We start from the raw sequence: 27,002 nt of genomic DNA, 5'->3' as shown, positions 1-27,002 counted from the left end.
TTTGGCCTTGTTTTTATTTGATGTGCACCGTTTCAAACAAAAAATGATAATTTTGTGCATTTACTATTTACTATTTATTATTTGTTTTTTTATTATTTTATTTAATTTCTCTATTATATATCTCTAATATCTAATCTAATACTATAATATATACTATAACTATAAATATATGAGTTTCATTTGAGACCAATTTTATTTTACCCTTATCTAATATAATAATATAATCTACACTACAACTATAAATATATGAGTTTGATTTGTAACTAATGTTACCCTCTTATTTATTTGTGGTTGTGAATTTACATGCCTATCATTTTCTATTAATACCACATAATTAATGTGTTTTTTCAATTATCTATTTATGTGTCTCTTCAACTAATTAAGTAATTCATTAAAAAATTATATCATGCACTTTTTAAAATAAAAAAATTAAAATTTTGTGCATCTACTATTTATTATTTGCCCTTATTTTTATTTGATATGCAATGTTTCAAATAAAAAATGATAATTTTGTGCATCTATTATTTATTATTTGGTTTTTTTATTATATTATTTAATTTTTCTATTATATATCTCTAATATCTAATCTAATACTATAATCTATAATATAACTATAAATATATGAGTTTCATTTGTGACCAATTTTACCCTTATCTAATATAATAATATAATCTATAACACAACTATAAATATATGAGTTTGATTTGTAACTAATTTTACCCTCTTATTTATTTGTGGTTAATAAGGTTGTTTATGTCATTTTTTGCACAAACTTAATAGAGTCATTAATACTATAAATAACTCCACCAAATTTCATAACCTATTAGTTTTAATGTTTAGTGGAAAATGATATTTCTAGAAAAAATAAGAGCTAATTTTTTTTATTATTTGACGTAAAGTAGAAGGTTTATTGATTGATGCATGGTAATTGGATCTGTGTGTTTTCATTTAATTATTTCGGTAATGTGTGTTTATAATCGACTACCCACTTTAATTTTTGTGAAATTAATGTTTTTTCCCTTTTCATAAATATAAATAAATTTTGATTTCATCTTCGTGTCTTTTATTTTATTTCAATATGAAAGATATAAAGGCGTCTACATTTTTCCGATTTGGTTTCCATATTTTAATTTTTTTAAAAAAAGTAATTTACGTGTAATTTTTTGCTAATAGCCACAAGTAGAATAAAAAATTAGAAAATAAAAAAATTCCACAAGTGCCTTTAAATATGTCAGTAAATATCATTTTTTTTAGTTTCTTTCCAATGAAACTGGGTATTGAAACATGTAGATTATAAATGAACTTTTGTAAATTTGTCTAAAGTTTATTTGCACTAAAATTTGATTAGTTGATTTATTTTCAATTTTATTTATATATTTTATTCTTCTATCTATAATTTATTTGTGGTTCAAAAGGTTGTTGTGTCATTTAATTTTCTGTACTAAATTAATATAGTCATTAATAGTATACTTAACTCTACCAATTTTGATAACCTTGTAGTTTGAGTACTTAGTAGAAAATGACATTCCTAAAAAAATAAGATCTAATTTTTTTATTATTTGATGTATAATGGAAGGATTATTGATTGATGCATTCGAAGCGTGTGTTTGCATTTAATTATTTCGGTAATATGTATTAATTATTATGACCGACTATCCATTTTTTGTGAAATTAATCTATTTTTTATTTCCTTCTTATCTTCCTAAATATAAATAAATTTGTCATTCATTTTCTTGTATTTGATTTTTTTTACTTCGATATTAATGATATAAAGACATCTACATTTTTTTGTTTGGCTTCTAGATTTTTTTGTTTTTCAACCTTTACTTATAATTTTTGTCTAATAGCCACAAGTAGAATAAAGAGATTAAAAAAAATAAAAATACTTAAAAAAATCCACAAGTGCACTTTAAAATATGTCAATATATGTCATTTTTTTTGTGTTTTTCCAATGAAACTGAGCATTGAGAGCATGTGTATTTTAAGTGTGCTTTTGTAAAATTTTTTAACATTTGTTTGCACTATAATTTTATTAGTTTGATTTATTTTCAATTTTATTCATAGAAAAATAAATTAATGAGAAGTTTTAAATGATATAAATTACTTTCTACTTTTGAATATAATGTAGACTATATATAATATAATATTAATTATAGGAAATTTTTTTTACATATGACGTTTGATTCTTTTTTTTTTTTCTTAAAACACATATTATATTTTTTTTGTTTTAAAATATATGTTTTTATTACACATATTTATTTAATTGATCATATATATCATGAGAAATTTTATTTCAATTGAAATTAATTTTCATCAAGATTAATTTACAGAAGAATAATTGTGATATAAAATTAAATATTTATATTATGTAACTCTAAAAAATAGAGAAAGATTTTAAATGATTAAAAATTTCGCACAAACATGAGTGATATTGAATTTAATAACAATTTTAGGGTTTCTATTTAACATTAATACGATCATTTTTTTTAATTAAGAAAATTTTTCGAGGCATAAAGCTTGAGTTGTTGTGCAGTTTAAAAGATTTGAATTGCACCGTCACCACCAGCTATAGCTATTGGTAAGTGCCATACAATCGGTCCTACATTATTTTTTGGATAATAATACATGTTCATGGAGAGTTGCACTTTACACATTACACTTATGATTATTCCTAATGCATTTTTGAAAGATTTTTTTTTCCAAATAAAGTGTTGGGATAATCATGTAATTTTAAATATAATGTGTAACTCAACGTATAACAATGCGTGTACATGTATAGCACTACACTTATTTTTATTGGTTTTATTTATGATTAGTATTAATTTAATGGAAAAAATACTCTATATGTCCAAATTATGTAGGTCACGTCTTTTTGTCTCAAATGTATAATAATATTTATTACACTCCTTGACTAATATACATTTATTAACTATATCTTGAAAATTGTGCAATTATTTTTTGAATACATTAAATAGAGATAGAATGAGGAGTTTGTACAGAATTTGTTTCCCAGTATTTTATTCTTAATCCGTGTGAAAAAAATAGGTCTATATAATTATGACGAATGAAGTATTTTTTTTTTTACTTGAGGAAAGTTGTTCTTACATCAAGATTACACAAATACACGGATTGAAAAGTGTCGTATTTGGATAGGTGAATATTTATGATTTATTGTAATGCACAACGTTTTTTTTTATCTAATGTGTTTTGCTCTTTAGATTGATAAATACTCCTAAAAATAATATTATTAAATGGATTTAAACAATATTTAAATTTCGTGATCATGTTTTCAACCATTAGTCATCTACGTGCATCGCACGTGCATTTTCCTAGTATATATATAAACATGCCCCATTTCATATCTTCATTCAACTTCCTTTCCATCAGAACATTTCTTGATAATCAAAATGACTTATTTTGCTCAAAAAAAAAAAAAAATGACTTATAACAACGAAGCTCAGTTGCTGCTCCAAGGCGCCGTTGCCGTATTAGCTCTGATACTTATATTTCTCAAACTTCTCATAAGAAAATCACGGAGAAGAAATAGTCAGCCGCCCCTTCCGCGCCGGGGCCCAAAGGCTTCCCCGGCCCCTCGTAGGAAACCTTCATGTCACTAAACCCTCAACTCACCACTAGCTTGCTTCACTGAGCTTGCACAAGAATTAATATGGCCCCATATTCACCCTCAAACTAGGCCGATCGTGATAAGCTCTCCAGAATTAGCAAGAGAAGTACTTCAAGACCATGATGCCACGTTCGCTTACCGGGACATGCCCGTACGTTGTTGCTAAAGAAACATCCTACGAGCTAGGGATCGAATTACATATCATGGTCTCCTTATGGACCCGTGTGGCGAATGCTAAAAGGACTAGCCAGTCGCGAAATGCTTAGTAACAAGAGTTTGGATTCGGTGCATGAGTTGAGGCGTACGTAGGGAGGCAAGGTTGATGGTTAAGCATCTCTACAGCCGAGCCGGATCTCCGGTTAATGTAGGAGAACAAAGTTTTTTAACTATATATTCTGAATGTTATTACAAGCATGCTGTGGGGTGGGAGACAATCCGGAGGCTTGGAGTTTAGGGAAGTAATTGTTCAGATTTTAGGATTGTTGGGTACGTTTAATGTCTCAGATTATTACCCCGAGTTGGCTAGATTTGATGTTCAAGGACTACATAAGAGGATGAAAGTTTCGACGCGCCGATTCGATAAAATATTTGATGATATAATCGAGCAACGAATGAAGAATATGGATGATGGACGAAGGGATTTTCTACATGTTTTGTTGAAGTTAAAGGATGAGCAAAGTCATGATGAGAAAGAGGTTTTAACTATGACACATCTAAAGGCCTTGTTGATGGTACATATATATATATATATATATATATATCATGTGGTGCAATTTTTTCATTAGCTTCATTATTAAGACGTTGATTGCATGCTCAATTAATTAATAACAAGTGCCTAGTGAAATATTCTTTGTGAAACATATACAGGATATACTAACTGCCGGGACAGATTCAACCGCGAATACAATCGAGTTCGCTCTAGCCGAGATGATGGACAAGCCACACATACTTGAAAAAGTCCGACAAGAACTAGAGACAGTGGCGGACAAACACTCGATGCTCGAAGAAACAGGCATTAATCAAAACCTTCCTTACATGCGAGCCTTGATGAAAGAAACCTTACGTCTCCATCCAGCGCTGCCTCTCTTAGCCCCACACTGTCCCAACTCGACGTGCAACGTAGCCGGGTACGTAATACCTAAAGGGGCTCGCGTCATCATCAATGCTTGGGCCATTCATCGGGATCCTATCACATGGGAGTTTCGGCCAGAAAGATTTCTTGATGGGAAGTTTGATTATTATGGTGGGGATGACTTTAAATACTTCCCTTTCGGGTCGGGACGAAGAAGTTGCGTGGGGACGGCCATGGCTGAGAGGATGTTCATGTACTTGGTGGCTACGTTGGTGCATTGTTTTGACTGGAAATTGGCTCAAGGGGCCGTGAAGATGGATTTATCGGACAAGTATGGGCTCGTTTTGAGGAAGAAAATACCTCTGATTGCAATACCAACACCAAGACTTTCTAGTCCAAGTCTTTATGAGTAAATCGTACGTGAATTAATTAATTACTAGTAGTTATAATTTTAACTTTCAGATCATGTTCATCATGTGGAACCATGCATGATTACTAGGCTTATAACTACATGAGCTAATTAGGCAAAATAAATAGCTCATCTTAACTTTGCTTATGTACGTAGAACTATATATTAATTGATTGAGATCTCTCTAATTCATGAAGTCACCTTTATATGTGGAAATAAGTCATGAGCTTATTTAGTAGTGATCGCATTCGCATCTTTAGCAGCGATTGAATGAACGTGCGTTTTTATAAATTACTATATATAACCTCTTTTAAACCTACGAGTAGAAAGCACGTGCATGTCTCGCACGTGAATAACATACATTATCTTATAAGGTATAATTATTGTTAACGATACAATATTACAATACAAGCACAAACATCCTCAAATAAAGTGTTTAAAAATTCCAACCAAAATTTTAATACTCTAAAACTAATGGCAGTAAATTTAAAATTTTGTAAACAAAAAATCAACAAATATATATGACATGTTCTGTAAACGAAGTTTCTTAAATATTTATTTATTTATTTGGGTTATATCAAGAAGTCCAAATTAATGTTAAAATATAGCTTAATTCAGTGTCATCTATACATAATAGAATATTGCATCCCTTGATCACCTTATATTAATTAACTTTTTTTCAAAAAGAATCAAAGGAACTTTGCCAAAAATATTGATCAACTGCATTTTTTAACACAGTTATATATAAGTATAATTATAATTATAATATTTGCGATCATATTGGCTCAACTAGCATATTAAAAATCTTCAAGTTACTCCCAAATTCACACACATATCATATATACATACATGCAGAATCCCATGCTAATCCACAGCATGCATGACAGCAACATGTTCATGTGGTGTATATATGCTTGCTAGATATATAGATATATATAGATAGATATCAATCTGTTAAAAAGAAATCTATACAAGTAATTGGATCCCATTTACAACTCCATTAATTTTTCTTCCTTTGATAATATAATATATATTACACAGGACTGACTGAATCATGGAGATGAAAGCAGCTGGGGACCAACGAGCCAATGCCGTGAGACAATCTTGATGCGAGGTGGTGGTGGTGGTGGCGGCGGCTGCATCTTCCGGCTAGATCAGGGGCAGCTTTGACGAAGGGATGGTCAAGAAGCATGTCGGCAGTACATCTCGATCTTGGATCCTTAACAAAACACTTCTTAATATATGAATAAATAATATGTCGAAAAAAACGTAGGATTTGATAAAATAAGTCATACATAGATTAACAATACATCCAACCAAACAGTGCCTAATTATGGGATAATTTCATCCTACCTTAACAGAAACTACCGCATGATGTATTTAAAGATGAAGATCACTGAAAAAATAGTCGATCACACGTGTATTCATAAATCTCAATTTTTAAATCTACATTAAGGTTGTGCCTATACAGCTACAATGTCACTTACATTTAGATACCTCGAATGACCCGACACTAGGAGATGTGTCGATTCGATTGGATCATTTTAATTTTTATTACCAAAAGTTTTATCAATTATAATAGAAACAACCTGTGAAACGATATCACAGATATATATTCGTAAGACGAATCGAAACCGTCTATATTTTTTTAATATATATATATATATTAAAAGGTATGATTTTTTCGTGGGTTAAGTTGAATAAGACGATAATGTAAAAATTTGTGCTAACAATAGAATTGGTTTCTAAATCTTATGAAGAAAAAACTGAGAATGTATTTAAGAAGTTCTCCCAAACACTATCTTACAAATTGAACCAAACACCAAACACATATGGGATTTTATTTCGGATTTTTTTCCAAAGACGATCTTGAATTGAAATAAAAGATAGAGAATTTGACATTATATTATAAGGTATAATTTTTGCTCCAAAGTTCAATAAATAATTTTTTCCAAAAAAGTAAATCAATATTCACTTTTCAGGTATAGTTAGTGAGGTTGTTTTCTCTTTGAAAAATGCATTTTTGTTTCACTACAAACATCATTAAAAAAAAAAGATTGAGATATAAAAATTTCAACCAAAATTTTAGTACTTGAAAAGTAATGAAGTACATTTAAAATTTTGCAAACAAGAAATCAACTATGACATGTTATGTAAAAGAAGTTTCATACTTTATTTATTTATTTGGGTTCTATCGAGAAATCCAAGAAATTAAAATATAGTTTTTCTTTCATCTATGCAATGTATCTATTGATCACCTTAATTATTTATTTTTATTTTCTTACAAAAAAAGTCGTAATTCTCAATAACGAAATAATGTCAGATTATATATTTTCTAACCAAATCAGAAAATTTACAGATTAATTTTTTATTTTTAAAAGAAAGAAACTTTGCTAAAAATATTGATCAACTCTATGTATTTAACACAATTATAATTATATAATTACAATTATAATTATAACTTATATAAATATTGGAAAATTAATTATAACTTATATAAATATTGGAAAATTATTTGCGATCAGTGGCTCAACCAGCTAGTTTAACTTCATATTAAAAATTTTCAAGTTACTCTCCCAAATTCACGCATATTTATCATATTAACCAGCTATGGAAGAGCAGAATCCCATGCTAATCCCCAGCAACATGCTCAAATTAATGGTGTATATATACTTTTTAGATGCTATATATAGATATTACTTTGTTAAAAAAAATGTATACAAGTAATTGGATCCATTTACAACTCCAACTACACAGGACTGACTGCTGCCGAATCTTGGTGATGAAAGCAGCTGGGGACCAACCAGCTGATGCCGTGAGACAATCTTGACGCGAGGTGGTGGTGGTGGCGGCGGCTGCATCTTCCGGCAATAGGTACAGCTTTGACGAAGGGATGATCAAGAAGCATGTCGGCAGTACATCTTGATCTTGGATCCTTAACAAAACACTTTCTGAGAAAATTCGAAATTTTCTTCGGCATCTCCGGAATCTGATCGCTACAAGCGATTTTCATCAACACATCTGCGGCCTTCATAGATCTATCAAACTTCCAAGGGGAATTATTCCCCGTCAGCATGGACAAAACGGTGCATCCCAAAGACCAAACATCCGATTGAGGTACGTATGTTTGTTTGGCTATCGACTCTGGCGCCGCATAAAGAACAGTTCCCCTGAAACCCCCATCATCTTCATCTTCATGGCCTCCACGCATGTTAAGAGCACTTCCAAGGTCTGCGAGCTTTGCGGTTTCTTCTTCGACATCTTGTTTAACGATCAAGATGTTGTGTGGCTTAATGTCGCAGTGCACGTAACCCAGTGCGTGCATATGAGACAGAGCCATTAGAATTGATCTTGTGTGATTCTTCACAAGTGGCTCCGGTAAGCCAGATGATTTGATGATGATATCTGCCAAACAACCTCCGGATGCGTATTCCAGAAAGATATTGTATAACTCCTGACCATCTTCTTGGGACGTCTCGTCTCCGAAACATCGGATTATGAACGGACAATTGTTGAAACGATCCAGCAACTTCTTTTCCTTCACGAGAGATTTGGACTCGGTTGATTTTGAAGATTTTACGGCAACGATGGAAGGAATATTAGTGTTCCCATCTTCTTCTTCTTGTTGGATCAGGCCTTTGGAGACGAACGCAAAACCTCCTCTCCCGAGCGTTTCTCCTCTGATCCAATGCATGATAATTCTTCGTATGTTTCTTGCGATGTTTGATTCAGAATTTGGTTCTACGAAAATATGAAAACAATATTATAAATTGGAGGGTTGGTGATGTATATATCTAGCTAGCTATAGGATGTCCTACGAAACAATGAAAAGAATTATATTGGAGGGTGCGTGTTTATATAGGATGAATTCCCGAGCGGGTATAATTTGTAGTTGTGTGAGGAGTGTGGTTTTCTAATTAGGATGGGTTTTTGGGATTTTGTTGGATTGCCTAAAATCTTCTTTAAAATAACGCTACATGCCACATCGGTTAGTATTTCTTTTTAATTGAAAAAAAAGATTACTTTTTAAAATCTATTAGAAGGACCTATTTAAAATTTACAAATTTAATGCTTCAAAAAAAAAATTTGGGAGTTTAAAACATGATCACGTTTGTAGCATTTGCAAATTAAAATTAAATATTTTCAAAAAGTTTAAAGTATAAAAAAAAATGTTGCCAAAGTTTATTTGGAAAGGGGATAATATATGTCTTCATCCCTAAATTATATGGCCCGGCCCCTTTGTTTTCTGTTTGTCGAAGGCGTTCTTTCAGTTCTTTTCCTTGCTCTTTGTTATTTTCCCAAACTATGATTAATTCCAAATCTTTTTTAAATAACGCTGCATGCCACATCGATTAATATTTCATTTTATTTAATTGGAAAAGGATTACTTTTTAAAATCTATTAGGAGTACCTATTTAAAATTTACAAATTTAATACTTTAAAAAAAATTGCGAGTTAAAACATGATCATAGCTTTTGCAAATTAAAATTAAATATTTTCAAAAGTTTAAAAATTACAAATTCGACTCGTTTATCTGATTTGAGTTTGGCTCATCATCATATTCGTGAATATGCTTGTATATATAGCTTTAAATTATTAATATCCAATATTATCAAAATAATATTTATTTATCGTTATTAGTTTAAATTTTAATTCTTAATTATAAATCATTATAATTTATTTTCCCCAATTCTTAAGCAGAACCAATCAACTCCACTAGCCAACTCACTACCAACCCAGTACCAAATCCCTGTTACTTTTCAAGTCTAAACCCTAAAAATTAACAATCAGTTCCATTCAATTTTTCAGAAACTCAGTTATCGAGGTTCAGAATTTGGAGCTCCACTTCTCACCGCAAGGTTCTTTTTTCCCCTTATTTAAGTCACTTGAATGTATTTTGGATTTATTTGGAAATTTTTAGATTTCTTTTACTTTTAGCATGTAAATGTCAAATTTTGAGCTTGAATTTGGGGAAATTGGAGGAAAAAAAGTGAAAATTTGGAGACGAAAATGTCTAGAATGGAGTTTCTGTTATTTACATATATTTTTATATGCATTTGCTTCATTGTGTTGAGTTTTCTCCGTACGAATTCTGCTTATTGATTTGCTGTTGTAATTGGACTGCAGAGATTGCTCCGTAAACATAGCACTTCGTTCCCATGTTAATTTTTTGTTCTCCAGGTTATCTTTCTTCCCTTTCCATGGGGTGTGTAAAAATATTTTATGGTTTTTATTCTAAAACAAGGTTCATGCAAACTTGCTGGTTTTGCATTTGCCGTTATGCTTTGTCCAGGTATCAAATTTCCGGCTATAGGTTTAGGTTATCCTCAGGTGTCGATGCTTCAGAGTAACTTCAATGAGTGCATATTTAGTAAATTTCACATTGGCGCCGAGTTGGTTTCAAGAGGGGTAACCTCATAGTTCTTTGTCTTTTATCATTGTAATTTCCCATGTATTTTATGGACTGATAAACTTTTGGAATGTGGACAGAACCCCTGCTTTTTTAGAACTTTTTTTCAACGCCAACGGCAACATGGAAGAACACGTATTTTAGCTACGAGAAGAGATTATCAGCCGAGCTATGACAATGACTCGAACACGGAGCCTTTTTGGGTGAATCCATTAAGAGAGGCTATCTGGTATCTTATTTATGGGTTTAAAATGAAGAAACAGAGAAAATTGAATAAAAGCAACAAAAAGAATATAGAATTTGCGCATTTTTAAAGAAATTTTAACCAGCATCCTGATTAGCCAATTCTCTATTGTTATGCAGGGGTGTACGGACTTTACTTGTATTTTTAATTGAACAACCTAGCCAGTTAAGGTACATCGAGTGGCCAAGCTTTCAGAGAACGGTTAGTCCCTAAAGTTTTATTTTCCTTCTGCTGGTATATTAAGAGCATTTCCAATTTTTTCTATGAATTACATTTCACAACCTGGTTGCCTTCTGCCTACGTTTTTGTTGCATGCTTTATTGCGACTTTAAAGTGTGGTCTCTAGGTACCTTGTAGACAAGACACTATTATGTCGTCATGCAATACATGACTTGCAGTTAGTGTTCAATTTTTTATCCTGTCGAAATGCAGAAGTATTTTAACCGTTATCTTGTTTCCGATGTATGTGTGTGTGTGCATCAGAAAGAACTTTGTCGAAGGGTATTAAGAAGGTTGAAAGTTTAGGTGCTTGTTGAAAGTGTTGACATACAATTCAATCGATCATTATCCTTCAGATGTACCCATGATTTCTAGCTACAGTTGGGAGTATAATTATCTTGGTGGTAAGAACGCAGATCGTTCCTTTTTCTAGTGATTGTGATGAGGATTGACGGGTACACAGGCACAAGAAGAAGCTGAGTGGTTCATTAATAAATTATCAGCCCATTCCTCTGTGACCAGAAATCATTCAGTGCTCCACTTAATGCGATTCTACTGTGCTGCTTGATGGAGCATTAGTAGATTGATTCAAGTCTATAGATTATAAAGATTGTGCAACAGACTGTGAAATGATTAACAGTTCCCCTGTAGGACTTAGCTGACCTTGCTTTATTTGATTTTCCTTTTTCGGCAAGTGAGGCAGAGAAAATTTTTGGCCATCACTAATCTTGGTGATGCAAGATTTGCGTGTTCGCCTTTTATCCAAATGGAGATTTATGCGACTCAAGTGACTCATAGTACTCATTTATCTTTAAGAACGTCTCTTTGTCTGGTTCATCGCTTTGACCATGAATTGAGTCGATTGACAATCCTCTATCGCTTGCCTCAAACTGCCAATTTATCTTCTTTTCAAATTTCAGACCATTTAGCTTTAAGTCTGATGCATTTCATTTCTTTATGTGGCAGCTGAAGACTGCTAGCCTGACTCTTGTTCTTGTTGCTTTGCTTATTGTTGCCCTGGCCTCGGTCGATTCCGCCTTGTCTTATCTACTTGCCTTGTTGTTGAGGAGAAAGGCATGAGTTTGATTCCATATATCATACAGGACACGAGTGCCTTCTTGTTTGGTTCTGCTCCCTATCATCTTCAATCTAAAATGTTTGATATTTTTTTTTTATGTTTTATTAGCTTAGGTTCAGATATATGTACTTAAACTGATACAGGTGAATTTGAAATTCACACTACTAAACTCACCCAAGTATTTTTTTTTTTTTATTTTTTATTTTTGACTCGTACTGGAAGTCGAACTGCGGTAATACATGTTCTTGGTCTTCGGCGGGAAAGGAAGATGGGATTTATTTTTCCGGCCGTAAGGTTTTCGATTGGCAAGGATATCGATCAAACTGTCTCTAACCCGCCTGAGTTAGTATTTGAGAGAATTTCTAAAAAAGCACTTCTCAGAAAATTTCTTGAAGTAAAAGCTGAGAAGTGCTTCTTAAAAACTCTCTCAAACACTACTTAGTCCCGTTCGAACATCTCATGTTAATTTAAACATACTCATCATGTACTCTATGAAACTTGTTTCCCTAAATAACACATTATACTTAATAACATTATATGTTCTTATTTGTTCATTCTAAAATAGTTTACAAAATCACAGAGGAATTATAAAGTGCAATTTCAACAGGGAAAACAAACATGCATATATTGAAAAATGAAATCACTGGCAATTTCTTTTTCAAAATTATATGAGTGTTCATATATCATCAAGAACTTCTGTAAATTTACCACAATAGTATTTTTTTTATTGATTAAATAAAAAAAATATTTTATATTCTATAAATATTGGGTGATATATTCCGTCTAAAAAATATTGGGTGATATATGACAGTTCAATATATAACTTAGTTTAAATTCAATCTCAAGATTTTCTTTTTTTTTTTAAACGATCATTGTACGTTATTTTTTTATATAAAAAAAATCAATCATTAATGTAATTAATTTTGACGACATTTCGTTCAGACGGTCGGCCAAATAAATAAAACCAAAATTTTAAAGAAAAAAAAAAAAAGGAAAGGAAGATGTGCGTTGGCTTCGGAAAATGGCATATGATTGTAATAAATTTTAAAAAAAATTGTTTCTCCTTTTTTTTTCTTTAGGGAATTCACTTTGGTGTCCGATACATTACAAAGCCTTTTTCAAAGAACGAATAAATTTTTGAAACGCAAATTTTTTTTTTATTTTCAGTTCACAGATAATTAAACAAGTCCTCTTTACGGGCGTTTAAACGTGCTGACGAGTTACAATAACTGAAAAATAAAGTGAATCTTGTTCAATAAATAAATTAAAAGTTACGTTGATGAGCTTTTAACGAAGTTTACATTCACTTTTCTGTAATTTTATATAATACATGCAAAGCTAAAGAATAAAGTTAACTCACTTAGCTTTACCGCTTTAGTTAACATGCACTTTCTTTGCATTTTAATTTTTAGGTATTGAACAATATGATGTGATTTTGACCTCTACCACCTTTTTTAGTAAGATATACGTTTTATTTTATGTTTTTATTTAAGCAAGAGAAATACATTTTATTTTATGTTTTTATTTAAGAGGTTCGCAGCTAACATCTAATTTTTTTTAAAAAAAACAAATATGTGGACCTATCAAATTTGCATGGGATTTATTCTTGATTTTAAAAAAAAACAAAAAACAAAATTTGAGTTTAAAATAGATTTATATATGAAACACCATATGCATTATTTATATTTTAAAATGAAAACATAAGGAAATCAAAAAGGTTCTTAGCTTTTTTTTTTTTAACTAAATAAATTCATTACTCAAAATAATCCCGACATACAACATTTTGTACTAAGATGAAAAACCAACAAAACACTACGTGCATGATGTATGACTAGAAAGTACAAGTTTAGACAGCTTATGAGATGACCTATTAGCGGTTAAGTCGATATCACCCACAGGGTAGTGCGCGGATTTTGATTGGTTAAAATTAGTGGACCTCACATGGAACCTATTAATTTTAACCAATCATGGAGTTACACGTCGCCCGCAAGGTAGTACCTTGCGGACGGCATGAACAAAACCCCTATTAGCATGTCTACACATATATATGTTTGAACCCCGTTAAAGAAGTCCACAATGGGGAAAGTCTATGCTACCCCAAGGGCACTGTCCTTGGGGTGGCGTGACAATTCGTGATTGGTTAAAATCAATGGATCTCATTGGAGAAAGTCTATATTACCCCAAAATCACTACCCTTGGGGTGGCGTGGCAAGTAAACCTGATATCGAAAGGATTACATTTACGAATGATTGAGTGGGATAGCGTCGGTATAATCCAAAGAGTAGATTGTGTGCAATCGGAACTCGGAAGCCTTAATCTAAGTAGAGCTCGTGTTTAATTTAAGGCCGCTTCATTTGTTTTGCAATACAATAATTTACTTAGGAAGCAACATGATATTTTAAATTATTTCTGAATTTTATTTAAAAATTATATATTATTAATGTATGTGGTAAATACATATATAAAATTTAACTTTAACTATGCACTATGTATGCTCTTCTAAATTACCTGTGCCGACACTCTGCCGATCAAAAGTATATAACACAAATAGATGAAAGTTATAGTTGATAGATTTTTTTTTATATATATGAAAATATCATTACATGATAATTTTTTGATTTCATTATGATGTGAGCTCTTTCAACTATAAATTTAGAATATAAAATAAAATAAAATGCATTTATTTATTTTTGCTACCGAAAACAAAATGCAACAGCAATAATAAATGGGATGCCTTCAAAGGACAAGGGTGGCCTTTTCGAGCCACTTATTTGGTCTGCTTTCTTGAAGTGGGTCCGCAATAAGTTTCATAGTGTTGGTTATCACGTCTTCTATTTATAATTATAATAATTAAAATGAATATATCAACAAAAAAAAAACTAATGAAGATAATGAATCAGTGATGTCGATAATAATAATAATCATAATAATAATAATTCATAATTATAAATAAATAAATAGATTATTTACAAGGCATCGCATGTGAACGGGAATGTGGCACAATAAAAATGAGAGGGAGAAAACTTGAACACAAGTCTCCGTCAATTTTGTGGACATATGAAGAAAAAAAAAACTATAACATATGTAACATATGTGAATTAAAATTTTACATTTTAAACTTAAGTTATTTACATCTTAATATTCCAACGATCCTACTGTGTACAATATCAGATCTATTCGTCTATCAATATATATTTTAAACTTTTAATATGAATAATCTTTGGTATATTTGATTTTTTTTACTTTTTTTAAAAAAAAATTCTCTCTAAAAGCAAAAACTTTTAATCTATATTTGCTATCATCCATCTCACAGTCTCACTCACCCCATCTATAAATTAAGATTTTAATTATTTTTATTGCGTCATAAAACATCCTAGCATATTATATTTTTAATTAATGCTTATATATTTCGAGTGTTTTTATTTTTTGGCTAGATTTTTTAATATTATAATCAAAGTTTTTAGGATAAATAAAGACGAAATATATATAAATATATATTACTGTAATTTATTACTTCCATGTGAAGAATTTATTAATAAAATTTAATGTCCCGAGTACGGATTATTTAATATTATACTTTAATAGTGTATATATTTTTAAAACTATATAGGCTAAATTCAAATATATCTGTATATTATACGCGTTGGGTAACTATTTCTATTAAATTGTAAAATATAATTCAGATTAACATATAATTTTTTCTTAAATTTGGGAAATTTTTTGCATCAATTGAATTTCTCGTTGTGACAATAACTCTCACTGCTTTAGAAGCTTCAACTGAAATATATTTAATGCACTTTAAGACCATTAAATTTAGGAGCAAATAAAACCAAATACATTTTACACGTATCCAACATATTTTTAAAATCAAATGAAGAAAAAGTGAGAAAATGTCTTCACCTCGAAAAGTTAGTTGATCGCGAAAATAACTTTTTATCGGTGTCTTGTGTTCATCGTAATTGTAATTGCAATGAAAAATAAAAAATAAAAACCGAAACAAAATTAAATTTTGTCAAAAAAAAAAGAACAAATAAACCTAAAAAATAACTATTTTGGAAAAAGGTAATATAAAGGTATAGCGACAAAAACTTAAATGGTTCATAATGTATGAAAAAGGTACAACCCTACCCCAACAAAGATGAGATGAATATAATAAAGTCACGATGCTCTCGTCAAATTGTCTCATGAGTTAATTTTGTGAGTCAAATATCTTATTCGACTCGAATCATAAAAAAAAAATTATAAATCAAGTCAATCTAACTCACAGATACAAATCTATAAAATCATGTCACCGTATACCTACGAAAAGAGAATTACGTCCCAGTGTTTAAATAATAATTAGAAGTGGAGATGGTGGGATGAATAATGCAAACAAGATTAGGTAAAAGAAAATAAAATGAAAAAAGAAGTGAAATAGTATTTAGTTTGAGTAGAATGGGGATTGACATTTTGAGCACTAAAAATGGCAAACACATCACACCCACTATGTCTCTTTCATCCTTCCATTTGTTAGGTGTGTTAGCAGATTTAGGAGCCAAATCCGGAAACCAGGAACAATGTGTTTGTTGAATCTTGGCTCCCGTCCAATCCAAATTTTCTTAGGATTAAAAAATTCAAAAAGACAGTTCGAAAAAAGGTTGAAAGAGACACAGAATTCTTGTTTTATTTTTTTTATTTGAAAATTGAACTGAGGCCGTCATTGTTTTTTTTCTTTTTTTCTTTTTTTTACACTCTTTGGCTTTCTTTGTCAATCAATAGCTCTGCTTTTTCAAAATTCTTTGACACCTTATTTGGGGTAATAATCACCAAAGACAGGGTGACCATTCTGAAAAAAATCAAAAGAATTATAGAGTTCTTGAATTTTATTCTTGATTGTGGGTTCTTTTTGTGGTGGATACTTACTCTCCCATTTATCTTTCTCTGTTATCATAGATATATCAATGTACTGTGTTTGAAAACACAAGGAAAAAGATACCCATTTGAAAAAATGAGCCAGAGAATACACCATTCATAGATAAGGTGTCTGTGTGTCTTTCATTTTGGGTGGTGCGTTTGTTGTCTATTTAATATTTGGCCATTTGGGCCGTGGGAATTATGGTTGTTGATTTGTTTTTGGAACTCAAATCCCTGACACAGAGAAAAATTGATCTGGGCTAAGGTCAAAATTTGGCAGAAAAATGAGTTCTTGAGGATGTGGAGAAGGGGGAGAGATTAAAGGGTGTGCATTTTGAAAGAGAATGAACAAAGAATTGAGTGGCATTGTGAAGGCTTGGGAGGCAACGTTGAAGAAATCACAAGCGATTGCAAAGAAAAGGGCAAACATCATATTTACAAGAATGTCTGTGGCCCATGTAGACGATGATGATGAAATTTATAATCCTAGTGAGTCTCATCATATTGAAAAGGTTTTTCCCAATGGGGATATTTATATGGGACAATGGGCAGATAATTTCCCCAACGGCCATGGCAAATACTTGTGGGCAGATGGATGTATGTATGTAGGTGATTGGTTTAAAGGCAAGAAAATGGGGAAGGGGAAGTTTAGCTGGCCCTCGGGTGCCACATATGAGGGACAATTCAAGAATGGTTTCATGGATGGTGAAGGTACCTATACAGGGTCCTCAAATGATAGTTATAAAGGTTCTTGGGTGGTGAATATGAAGCACGGTAAAGGGGTTAGGAATTACGCTAATGGGGATTTTTACGAGGGGCAGTGGCGTCGGGGGCAGCCTGATGGGAAAGGGAGGTACCAATGGAGCAATGGGAATCAGTATATTGGACATTGGAAGAATGGGAAGATGAACGGCAATGGAACTATGATTTGGAGCAGCGGTAATCGATACGACGGTTGTTGGGAGGAAGGTTTGCCGAGGGGAAACGGGACATTCCGTTGGGAGGATGGAAGTTTTTATGTTGGTGTGTGGAGTAAGGATCCAAGGGAGCAGAGTGGAACTTATTATCCTTCTGGTGCTCAAGTAGGTGGTGGTTTTGATTGGAATCCTCAAGAAATGTATTTGGTGAACTTGAGAGATTGTAGAATTAGTTCTGGTGAAAAGATCCCTATATTCCCTTCGCAAAAGACGGTTAATTGGCCTTGTGAAGGGGAGTCCTTTCAAAAGAAATCAGCGTGGAAGAGTTATAAAGAGATTGATGCAAGGGCGAAAAGAGCATCTATGGATACTATGGAGAGCAACGGAGGTGATTATGGATTGGGTTCCGAATCTGATTTGAGTTGTGATGTTACTAGTGAAAGTTTAGGTTCCGGAAGAGAAGCAGACGAAGGGTTGGGAGCTGAAGAATCAGATTCCTCACAAAGATGTAGTAGGCCTCATATCGTGATAAAGCCGATTAGAAGGCAGGGACTCACTATATCAAAAGGCCATAAACATTACGAGCTCATGCTCAATTTGCAGCTAGGAATAAGGTAAAACTTCTGTAGGATGTGTTGTATAGAAATGTTCTTTTAAGTTAGCATTCTCGTCAACATTTTCATACATAATGTGGTTCTTTAGTATTGAATTGAGAGAGAGAGAAAACAACCAGGAACTCGAAAAATCAATTCTTCAGCCAGTGACCTTGGATCATTCTGTTTATCTTTGCTAATCTTTATAGTGACCTGTAACGTCCAATTCCAGTTGCCTCGTGAGGCACTAGACCTACATCTTGAATACAATAAGTATCGATTTTACACTTGATGAATATTTGTGTAATGTGATTGTGCTATTTCTGTTTGTTCATCTTTCTGCTTCTGGCTCATTTGTACCTTTATTCAGACATTCTGTAGGAAGACCTGCTCCGGCTACATCCCTCGATCTAAAAGCTATGGCTTTTGATCCCAGAGATAAAATATGGACACGATTTCCCCCGGAAGGATCTAAGCACACTCCACCGCACCAATCTTGCGAATTCAAATGGAAAGATTACTGCCCACTAGTTTTCAGGTGAGGTACTAATACTACTGCAAACATTATATTGCTTTTCAGATTATTAATCTGTCATGGGATTTTTTATTATAAACTTTATGTTCCTTGTGCATCTGTTTGCATTTTCCTTTTGAGTTTAAATAGGTTTGAAATATTTTCTCAATCTGATTGACTAGATATTTTAATTTCAGGACTCTTAGAAAGTTATTTAAGGTGGATCCTGCTGATTACATGATATCCATATGCGGCGATGATGCACTTCGGGAGCTCTCCTCACCTGGGAAAAGTGGAAGCTTCTTTTACTTGACAAATGACGATAAATACATGATCAAAACCATGAAAAAGTCGGAAGTAAAAGTGAGTTTTGTTTAAGTTTTGAATATCGGGTACCAGTGATACTTTTTAATAAAAATGGATTTTTGGGTTGGTTACAGAGTCATATGTTTCAGTTATCGGATTACAGATTCCTGTTCGAATTTCTATGTTCAATGTCACAAAAATATAGTACTCAATGAACGTTTATTCAACTTTTTATAACAGGTGCTTAAAAGAATGCTACCAGCTTATTACAAACACGTTCGGGCATTTGAAAACACGCTGGTGACCAAATTTTTCGGGCTTCATTGTGTTCGGATGACTGGACCTGCACAAAAGAAGGTACTCTATATATCAATTTCAAGATTGATCATGATTTTCCGTTCTACTGAAGCATTTATGTTGCAAGTTTATTAATGTCCGCTCGATAAACAGGTTAGGTTTGTCATCATGGGAAACTTGTTCTGTACCGATTATGCTATCCATAGGCGTTTCGACTTGAAGGGCTCTTCCCATGGGCGGTTAACTGACAAACCTGAATCGGACATTGACCCAACGACTACTCTCAAGGACCTCGATTTGAACTTCATTTTTCGATTACAGAAGTCGTGGTACCAAGATTTCTGCAGGTACTTGCATTATAGTTTGGTGAAACTGTCGGTTTTTCCTAGTACGTCGCTTCTCGTTTAAATTTGATCCGTATCTCATAAGAGAAAAACACAAAACTTGTGAAATATACATATTTAGATGCGTAAAAATCTCTTGGTACTAATATTTAACCTGCAGGCAAGTGAATCGGGATTGCGACTTTCTTGAACTTGAGAGAATCATGGATTACAGTCTTTTGGTTGGTATTCACTTCCGAGAAATATCCCATTCAGGGCAACCATTAAACACCGAGGCCAATGTTTCCGATGTTCAAACTTCACAACAATCTAGATCAGATGTACACACTCACGCCAATCATAACCGGTACACACCAGATGCTCGTTTTTCAAATGGTTGAATTATGCGTTTTGTTTCGTCATTAATATCCATGTTTTGACAGGCGGGCATCGATTAGCTTAGGCTCAAATATGCCAGCAAGGGCAGAACTGACAGTTAGAAGGAACAACCCCGAGTCTCAGCTTGTTGGTGAACCTACAGGGGAGTACTATGACGTTATCCTAGTATTTGGTATAATAGACATATTACAAGATTACGACATCAGCAAGAAACTCGAGCATGCGTACAAGTCGTTCCAGTTCGATGCTACTTCAATATCTGCTGTCGAACCTAGGCAGTACTCTAAACGTTTTCGGGATTTTATATTCAGAATTTTTACAGAAGATATTTGATGTCGACGCACTGACTGGTATGATCCCAGATGAATCCAGCAGGCCCACATGGCACAGTTGGTTCATTATTCAACGATGATCAATGCTTGCAAGAAAGACAGAAGATGAGGTTTTCGCCTTTGTTGGATGATGGTGGCTCTCATGCTGCATGCTGCTATGAATTTTAGTCAAAGAAAACCATTTATTGTATTTATAGAATCGGAGAAGTCACGTTAACCAGTGATCCGATTCACATCGAGCAGAGGTACACTGGTTGAGCTGGTGAAAATGTGAAGGGTTGATTTTTTTGTACCCATTGTTTTTGTCCCAGAAGGTGAGCAACTTCTTGGATTATTGCATTGAATAACCAACCTTGTATAGGAGGAAAAAAATGTAATACAAAATAATTAGTGGAAAAAAAACAGAGGAATGAGGAAAATCTTGACCACCTTGTTCATTATGTCTTTTTGGTTTTACAGGTTTATTGCTTGAAGTTTAATTCAATAACCAATTGTCCAAAATTTTCAAAAATAATTACCGTTGCCGGGACGTTAAATAGAAACATATAACATGGTAAAACTGAAATGAAATGGTAATGATTCTAAAAAATATCAAAATAATTCAACTAATAAATATGATTCACCTTCAAATCTAGAATGTGAAATATAAAATGTTTTGGAATAGGAAAAGTGAGGTGTATGGGGGAGAAGAAAGAGCCTAAAAAAGTGTGTATATATATATATATATTTAAAAAAAAAGAAAAAGGAAAAAGAAACGAGAAACTATGGCAGCAATATGGATTATTATAAAAAAAAAAAAAGTGGGGAGTTTTGACTTTGAAGATGTGGAGGTCCATAAAGTAACCATTCACTTGAAAATTTTAATATTACATGGGAAATATTTTTTAAAATATATATATGTTTTACGTGCTTGCATGTTTATGACTAATTATTTTTCCATTTAAAATTAAAGTCAAAATTTAGATGTTCGAAATTTTAGACTTTCTAGATATCTGACTGCAAAGCACGTCTTGCAAGTGACTTTTGCATTGACAATATTTGCCGCTGAAAATAGGATGAAATATCATTCTAAGATAATTGACTTACTTTAGGATTTAATTAATTAATAATATCTGAGTTCCATAGGTATCCGAGGAAATATTATATGTTCAATTGTCATGATATTTGAATCGTCATGCAATAGTCGAGTCAGGTGCGTAGTTAATGGAAGGTCGATGGTTGAATCTGTTTTCCGTCAATTTTGTCTCATTCCTGATATGTTATGGTTCAAATTTGTAATAATAATTTTTTTTTAAATGATTTACCGACATCCCCATCGTCGATAAAGAATTAATTACGTCTCCTTCAATTAAATTTATTGGTTCCGCTATTTTGCATTGATCATGTCGGATAAGAGATTCATCTTACAAAATTGATTCATGATACGATTGCACCTATTTTTTGTGTTCATTTATGTGTGTGTGTGAATGGGAAATATAAAAACTACTTATCTAACTAGAGAACATGTAGCAATAAAAGTTTTTCATCTAAGATGAAGCTAGAATGCATTTAATTTTTTTATATAAATAATTAAAACACCATAATAAGGTATTTCAAACCCTCAAGTACTTGAGTCATTTCAAATATATTTTTCTTCACACTTATTAAACAAAATATTTTAATCCAAATATAATGCAAGGCGGCTAGTTAACCAATAAAATTAGTTAATTGAAAAACAATTTTGCAATATTTTTTGTTAATCAGGTCCTTTTCTCTTGACCTCCAATTTTTTATTGGGCTTACCACTTTGTTATGGGCCTCTTCCTCTTCCTCTTTATTTCTTTGAAATGTATTGGGCCTTGATAAGTTATATGTTCACTAATAACAACTTTAGACTAAATTAGATGGCCAAATAGATACTCGAATTAAAAATATTTTCCAAAGCCCATTTCCTTAAGTTAAATAAAACCAATAATAATAATAACGAAAGATAGTAGATAATTGATATTATAAGTTTGGAATATTATTATTATTGTTGTTGATTATGGAAATAATTCATAAAATGAGGGCGATTTCAATTTAATTCCATGCAGGAACCAACTCACATTGGGAAAAGAAATAAATAAAATAGGTTATTGCAAGTGGGTGTCCTTCATAATTATCTAGATTCATGGCAAAATCAAGAAATCTTTCATTTGTGTATCAAATCTTCATTAAAAAAACTTCACTTCATGTTACTCTCCTCTTTATTTGTCCCTCAAATCTTCATTGAAATAAGTTCAACTCCATAATATTTTGTGTGTGTACGAAATGGGTACTTTATATATATATATATATATATATATATATATATATATATATATAATTATGATATAGTGTGGAGGGATTTTGTGTGTACCGCGTGATGTTCGCGCGAACATATGAGTTGTTCACGCGAACATATGATTTTTATTTTTAGATGTTCGCGTAAACATCTCAGATGTTCGCGCGAACATCACGTGGTGCATACAAAATTTTTGCATACTAATATGCAGTGAATCATTACTATATATATATATATATATATGTGGATTCTTCAATTGAAAATCACCTCAATCAATATCATGAAGAGAAAAAAAATTAAAACACAAGAAAATTTAAAGTTGATGACGAATTAAGACACGTAAAGAAAATGTCAAAAAAAAAAGGAAAAAAGGAAAAAAGATGGAGCGTAGGATTTTATTTTTTGTGGGGATGAAAATATAAGAATTAAAATAAATATATATGGTCAAGATTGGTGTGCTTGTAGTGATGTAGCATAGGACGGAGATTTTAATAATAAAATATCAAATATGAGATCTTCAATAATCTAATAATAATTAACTAGATAGTAGGTTAGAGCAAATAGTAGCTGAATTTAATTAAGCACACAAACTCGGTCTTAAAAAACCTTTTTTTTAGATATGTTATGTGAAAGTGATTTTAAAGAGGATGTATTCTAAATATTATCCTCCAAATAACTTCAAATATTTCTTTATTGTTACTTTATTTGACACACACATATACTATCTGTAGTTCTATATTACAAATACACCGACTAAATTTAGGTTAATGAGATCCTACACTAAAAGTAATTCTCAAATTATGCATCTAATGATTCGTATATTTATACATAGGCGTGATTAATAATATATTGTTGACGTGATAAATCATGAAATATTAAATCTATCATTGGGATAATACTCATAAGGTAGGTTGAACTCTACCCTAAATTTGATATATCTGGTGTAACATATCTTGTAATCCCATTTTTAAAATTTATTAAAAAAAATGTGTATTCACTTTATATATCATTAAAATTTAAGATATGATTCATTTTTAATTAAAAAAAAAGTAAATGTCAATGATAATTATTTCGAGTTTCCAATAGTGTAAGTACGCATCGTGTACACCAGATCAATAGTTATATATAAAGACACACCCATTATATTAGTGGGTACTAGAGATCCGAGCAAGATGTGAAAAGGACAATCTCTTCTCTTAAATAAGAAAACAATAAAAATCTTTATTTAAAATAAAATGTTGATATATCTCACATAATTCGATAAAATCATTTATGATCTTCGAGTATAGAAAATAAAGAAAGATTGCTCACCAATTCGGACTCGTGTAGATATCGATAGAGACAAGAAAATAATGGGAATATATCCAATCTTTACCAAAGAAAGCAAACATCAAATTCCCAAACTTGCACGCATCGAACATCCAAAGGATCCTATTTTTATTTTTCCCCCAAAAGAAATAATTAAATCCAATATAATCCCAAAAATTGAGAAAAAAAAATAAAGAAAGATCCGAAGGATCCCCTTTATTTTAAAATAATACTAGACATATTTGTTAAAGATTGGATCCAAGAAAAGTAGGTAAAAACAAGAAAGTTCGTTGCTTATTCTCGAATTCAAAAATCAACAAATGAAATCTTGCAGATTCTAAGTGATATCTTGTGGGATCTTAATCTTTTCAAACTGTCCTATATATTTCTCAGAATCTCTTACACTTTCAAACCCTATAAATATATTGTCTCCACCATCTACTATTTTTTATATCCATGTTCAGTATGCACAATTAGTTCTCTTCTTCATAATCTCCCAAGAATATATAATTCCACTATATATATACATATATCATTTTTGAAAAATTTTGCTATCATCTGTGACAATGAGTAGTACTTGTACCGACAACGAGACGACGATGCCATTTCACGTGCTAGCCGTCGACGATAGCATCATCGATCGAAAGTTAATCGAGAGGCTCCTCAAAACTTCTTCTTATCAAGGTATTTTATTAGTTATTACTAGCTCATTTTATCTTAATAAAAAGTTTGATTTAATATTTTATATAAATTTCAAAATTCTAAAAATTATTTAATTATTTTTTTACACGCAGTTACTACGGTAGATTCTGGAGTGAAGGCCCTCGAATACCTTGGATTGCTAGAAGATGAGAATGCAGACATAAACAAGAACACAAACTCAACTCTTCATTTTCCTCCAACGGGGAATAATATTGATCATCATGTATGATTATTTTCATATCATTTTATAATTATTTATTTATATTATTTTATGATTTAAATTAAATTCTTTTTCTAATAATTAATTATGAACCATATATTGCAGGAAGTGGAAGTGAATTTGATTATCACAGACTACTGTATGCCAGGAATAACAGGCTATGACCTCCTAAGAAAGATCAAAGTAAACATACATCCCACATCTATAATTAATTTTCTCTAAAAAACACATAATTTTTTTATGACTAATTTTCATAATTTTTCGACGTTAATTCGACTAAGTCGCGATTTTATTTATATATCAGGAATCAAGATTATTGAAGGACATCCCAGTAGTGATAATGTCATCCGAAAATGTTCCCACGAGAATAGATAATTGTTTGCAGCAAGGAGCGCAAGAATTCTTCATCAAGCCAGTTCAACAATCTGATGTCAATAAACTAAGGCCACATTTATTGAGAGGAAAATCAATACAAAAAAATCAACCAAATATTATTAGTACCAAAAGAAAGCCGATTGAAGAGTGCTTGTCTCCGGGTAGAATAAGAGCAAAATTTAATGATTTGGAACTTGTTAAATGATTAATTTAATTTGTAGTACGTAGTAGTATATCATCGATTATATGTTAATTATTTTTAAAAGTTGTAGCAATTTAATTATTTATTACATCAGTTGTATGAATCCCATTTTTCATCCTTGCTAGTCTTATGTTTTTAGATTTTTTTTGTAATTATTATAATTATTATCTATCGTATCATTCGAGTAGATAATGAAATTTATTAATTTGTTTTTATTGATAAAAAATTTATAGTGGTGTATTAAAAAATGTGAAAAATTTAAGGTGGTTTTTAATCAATTAATTTCTAGATATGGTCTACATTAAAAAAAAATTAAAACAAAATGAGAATATTTTTAATTTTTAAATTACGGATCAAATGATGCATGTATTGTGTGGTTGATTTATTTCCTCGAAGACTTTTCGAATAATAGAAGCATCTTTTATTGTAGTAATGTGAAACAAATCTCAACGAGATCTCAATAATTGACTCTTCTTAGCTGTCTTAAGACGATATATACTCCGAGTAGATGAGTGTAGATGAGATTTTGTCTCAACTTTAATACTTATATCAAAGATATAATTTAGTCGAAGTTTATTTTACATGAAATTCTCAAGTTTGAGACGAGTTTAATTAGTTTGATTAAATACTCAAATTCAATAATTTAGTATATATATCTTCTCTTGTACAGCCCAAATATCAATATAATTTTTTTGTGCCTTTCTTATATTAATTATAATTATTTAATTGACCATATTAGTTCTTGTTTTATGCTTTAAAACGAAAAGTGTATTTTTAAAGAAAAAAGAAAAGTGTTATGTTTACTTTGTATTAGGAATTCGCCGTCTTCATAGTTCGATCCCCTCACTTCTTCTTCCTTGTTCTTAAGCTGCACAATACGAATACAACACAGAGAAACAAAGAAAACCAGGAAACATAAATCGAAAATAATTGACAGTAGAATAATCGTGATGGATATCAAGGCTTCCGGACTCAGACGAACCGATGCGGCCTCTCCGAAATACCAACGAACCAAGGCGAAGACCGCAAAGGTTTCCCACTCTCCCTGCTCACTGTCTCCACACATACTAGAGAAACTCAACCAGAAAACAAGAACGACATAGCAAAACAAAGACAAAGGGAAGAAGACACTTAGTCACCGGAAGAAGAAGCACAACAAGCTGTCTTTCTAACGCTCCCTTTCTATCCCAATCTCTCGCCCTCAAGATCTCGATCTCTGCTGCCTCTATTCTTCACCTGTTTCTCTCGATCACTCGGTTGCC

General features: G+C 31.7%; 4 protein-coding genes and 1 pseudogene across 5 annotated transcripts; 4 read left to right on the top strand and 1 right to left on the bottom strand.

Annotated features, from left to right (window-relative positions):
- Positions 1-3,666: 3,666 nt before the first annotated feature.
- LOC140888616 (flavonoid 3'-monooxygenase CYP75B137-like) lies at positions 3,667-5,110 on the top strand (annotated as a pseudogene).
- A 2,745-nt stretch (positions 5,111-7,855) lies between these two features.
- Positions 7,856-8,800, bottom strand: LOC140888615 (mitogen-activated protein kinase kinase kinase 20-like). Its single transcript, XM_073296310.1, has one exon. The coding sequence runs from the start codon at positions 8,798-8,800 to the stop codon at positions 7,856-7,858; it is 945 nt and encodes a 314-aa protein (XP_073152411.1).
- Positions 8,801-9,820: 1,020 nt separating this feature from the next.
- LOC140886755 (uncharacterized) lies at positions 9,821-12,555 on the top strand. Its single transcript, XM_073293550.1, has 6 exons — positions 9,821-9,965; positions 10,234-10,287; positions 10,400-10,515; positions 10,597-10,745; positions 10,880-10,961; positions 11,946-12,555. The coding sequence occupies exons 2-6, from the start codon at positions 10,266-10,268 to the stop codon at positions 12,057-12,059; spliced, it is 483 nt and encodes a 160-aa protein (XP_073149651.1). The 5' UTR covers positions 9,821-9,965; positions 10,234-10,265; the 3' UTR covers positions 12,060-12,555.
- Positions 12,556-16,542: 3,987 nt separating this feature from the next.
- Positions 16,543-21,027, top strand: LOC140886754 (phosphatidylinositol 4-phosphate 5-kinase 6-like). 2 transcript variants are annotated; one of them, XM_073293549.1, is made up of 8 exons: positions 16,543-17,076; positions 17,194-18,481; positions 18,831-18,998; positions 19,172-19,337; positions 19,521-19,637; positions 19,731-19,924; positions 20,082-20,267; positions 20,344-21,027. In XM_073293549.1, exons 2-8 carry the CDS (start codon positions 17,295-17,297, stop codon positions 20,630-20,632), a joined length of 2,307 nt encoding a protein of 768 aa, XP_073149650.1. In that variant the 5' UTR covers positions 16,543-17,076; positions 17,194-17,294; the 3' UTR covers positions 20,633-21,027. The 2 variants fall into 2 exon arrangements, with proteins under 2 accessions (XP_073149650.1, XP_073149649.1); XM_073293548.1 differs by having other exon boundaries at positions 16,543-18,481.
- A 3,463-nt stretch (positions 21,028-24,490) lies between these two features.
- LOC140890921 (two-component response regulator ORR3-like) lies at positions 24,491-25,855 on the top strand. The gene is made up of 4 exons (XM_073299088.1): positions 24,491-24,925; positions 25,036-25,166; positions 25,269-25,346; positions 25,468-25,855. The coding sequence occupies exons 1-4, from the start codon at positions 24,808-24,810 to the stop codon at positions 25,741-25,743; spliced, it is 603 nt and encodes a 200-aa protein (XP_073155189.1). The 5' UTR covers positions 24,491-24,807; the 3' UTR covers positions 25,744-25,855.
- Positions 25,856-27,002: the final 1,147 nt, after the last annotated feature.

Source organism: Henckelia pumila, chromosome 3, assembly GCF_033568475.1.
Source record: "Henckelia pumila isolate YLH828 chromosome 3, ASM3356847v2, whole genome shotgun sequence".
NCBI lineage: Eukaryota > Viridiplantae > Streptophyta > Magnoliopsida > Lamiales > Gesneriaceae > Henckelia > Henckelia pumila.
Note: the sequence above shows the minus strand (reverse complement) of the source record. Positions and strands in the feature narration are given on the sequence as shown.

Coding starts and splice junctions, on each gene's coding strand:
- LOC140888615 (XM_073296310.1), bottom strand. CDS start 8,800: ATGCATTGGATCAGAGGAGAAACGCTCGGGAGAGGAGGTTTTGCGTTC.
- LOC140886755 (XM_073293550.1), top strand. CDS start 10,266: ATGTTAATTTTTTGTTCTCCAG. Junction 10,288..10,399: donor GTTAATTTTTTGTTCTCCAG/GTTATCTTTCTT, acceptor TGCTTTGTCCAG/GTATCAAATTTCCGGCTATA. Junction 10,746..10,879: donor CCATTAAGAGAGGCTATCTG/GTATCTTATTTA, acceptor ATTGTTATGCAG/GGGTGTACGGACTTTACTTG.
- LOC140886754 (XM_073293549.1), top strand. CDS start 17,295: ATGAACAAAGAATTGAGTGGCATTGTGAAGGCTTGGGAGGCAACGTTG. Junction 19,638..19,730: donor CTGGACCTGCACAAAAGAAG/GTACTCTATATA, acceptor CTCGATAAACAG/GTTAGGTTTGTCATCATGGG. Junction 20,268..20,343: donor ACTCACGCCAATCATAACCG/GTACACACCAGA, acceptor ATGTTTTGACAG/GCGGGCATCGATTAGCTTAG.
- LOC140890921 (XM_073299088.1), top strand. CDS start 24,808: ATGAGTAGTACTTGTACCGACAACGAGACGACGATGCCATTTCACGTG. Junction 24,926..25,035: donor CAAAACTTCTTCTTATCAAG/GTATTTTATTAG, acceptor TTTTACACGCAG/TTACTACGGTAGATTCTGGA. Junction 25,167..25,268: donor GGAATAATATTGATCATCAT/GTATGATTATTT, acceptor CATATATTGCAG/GAAGTGGAAGTGAATTTGAT.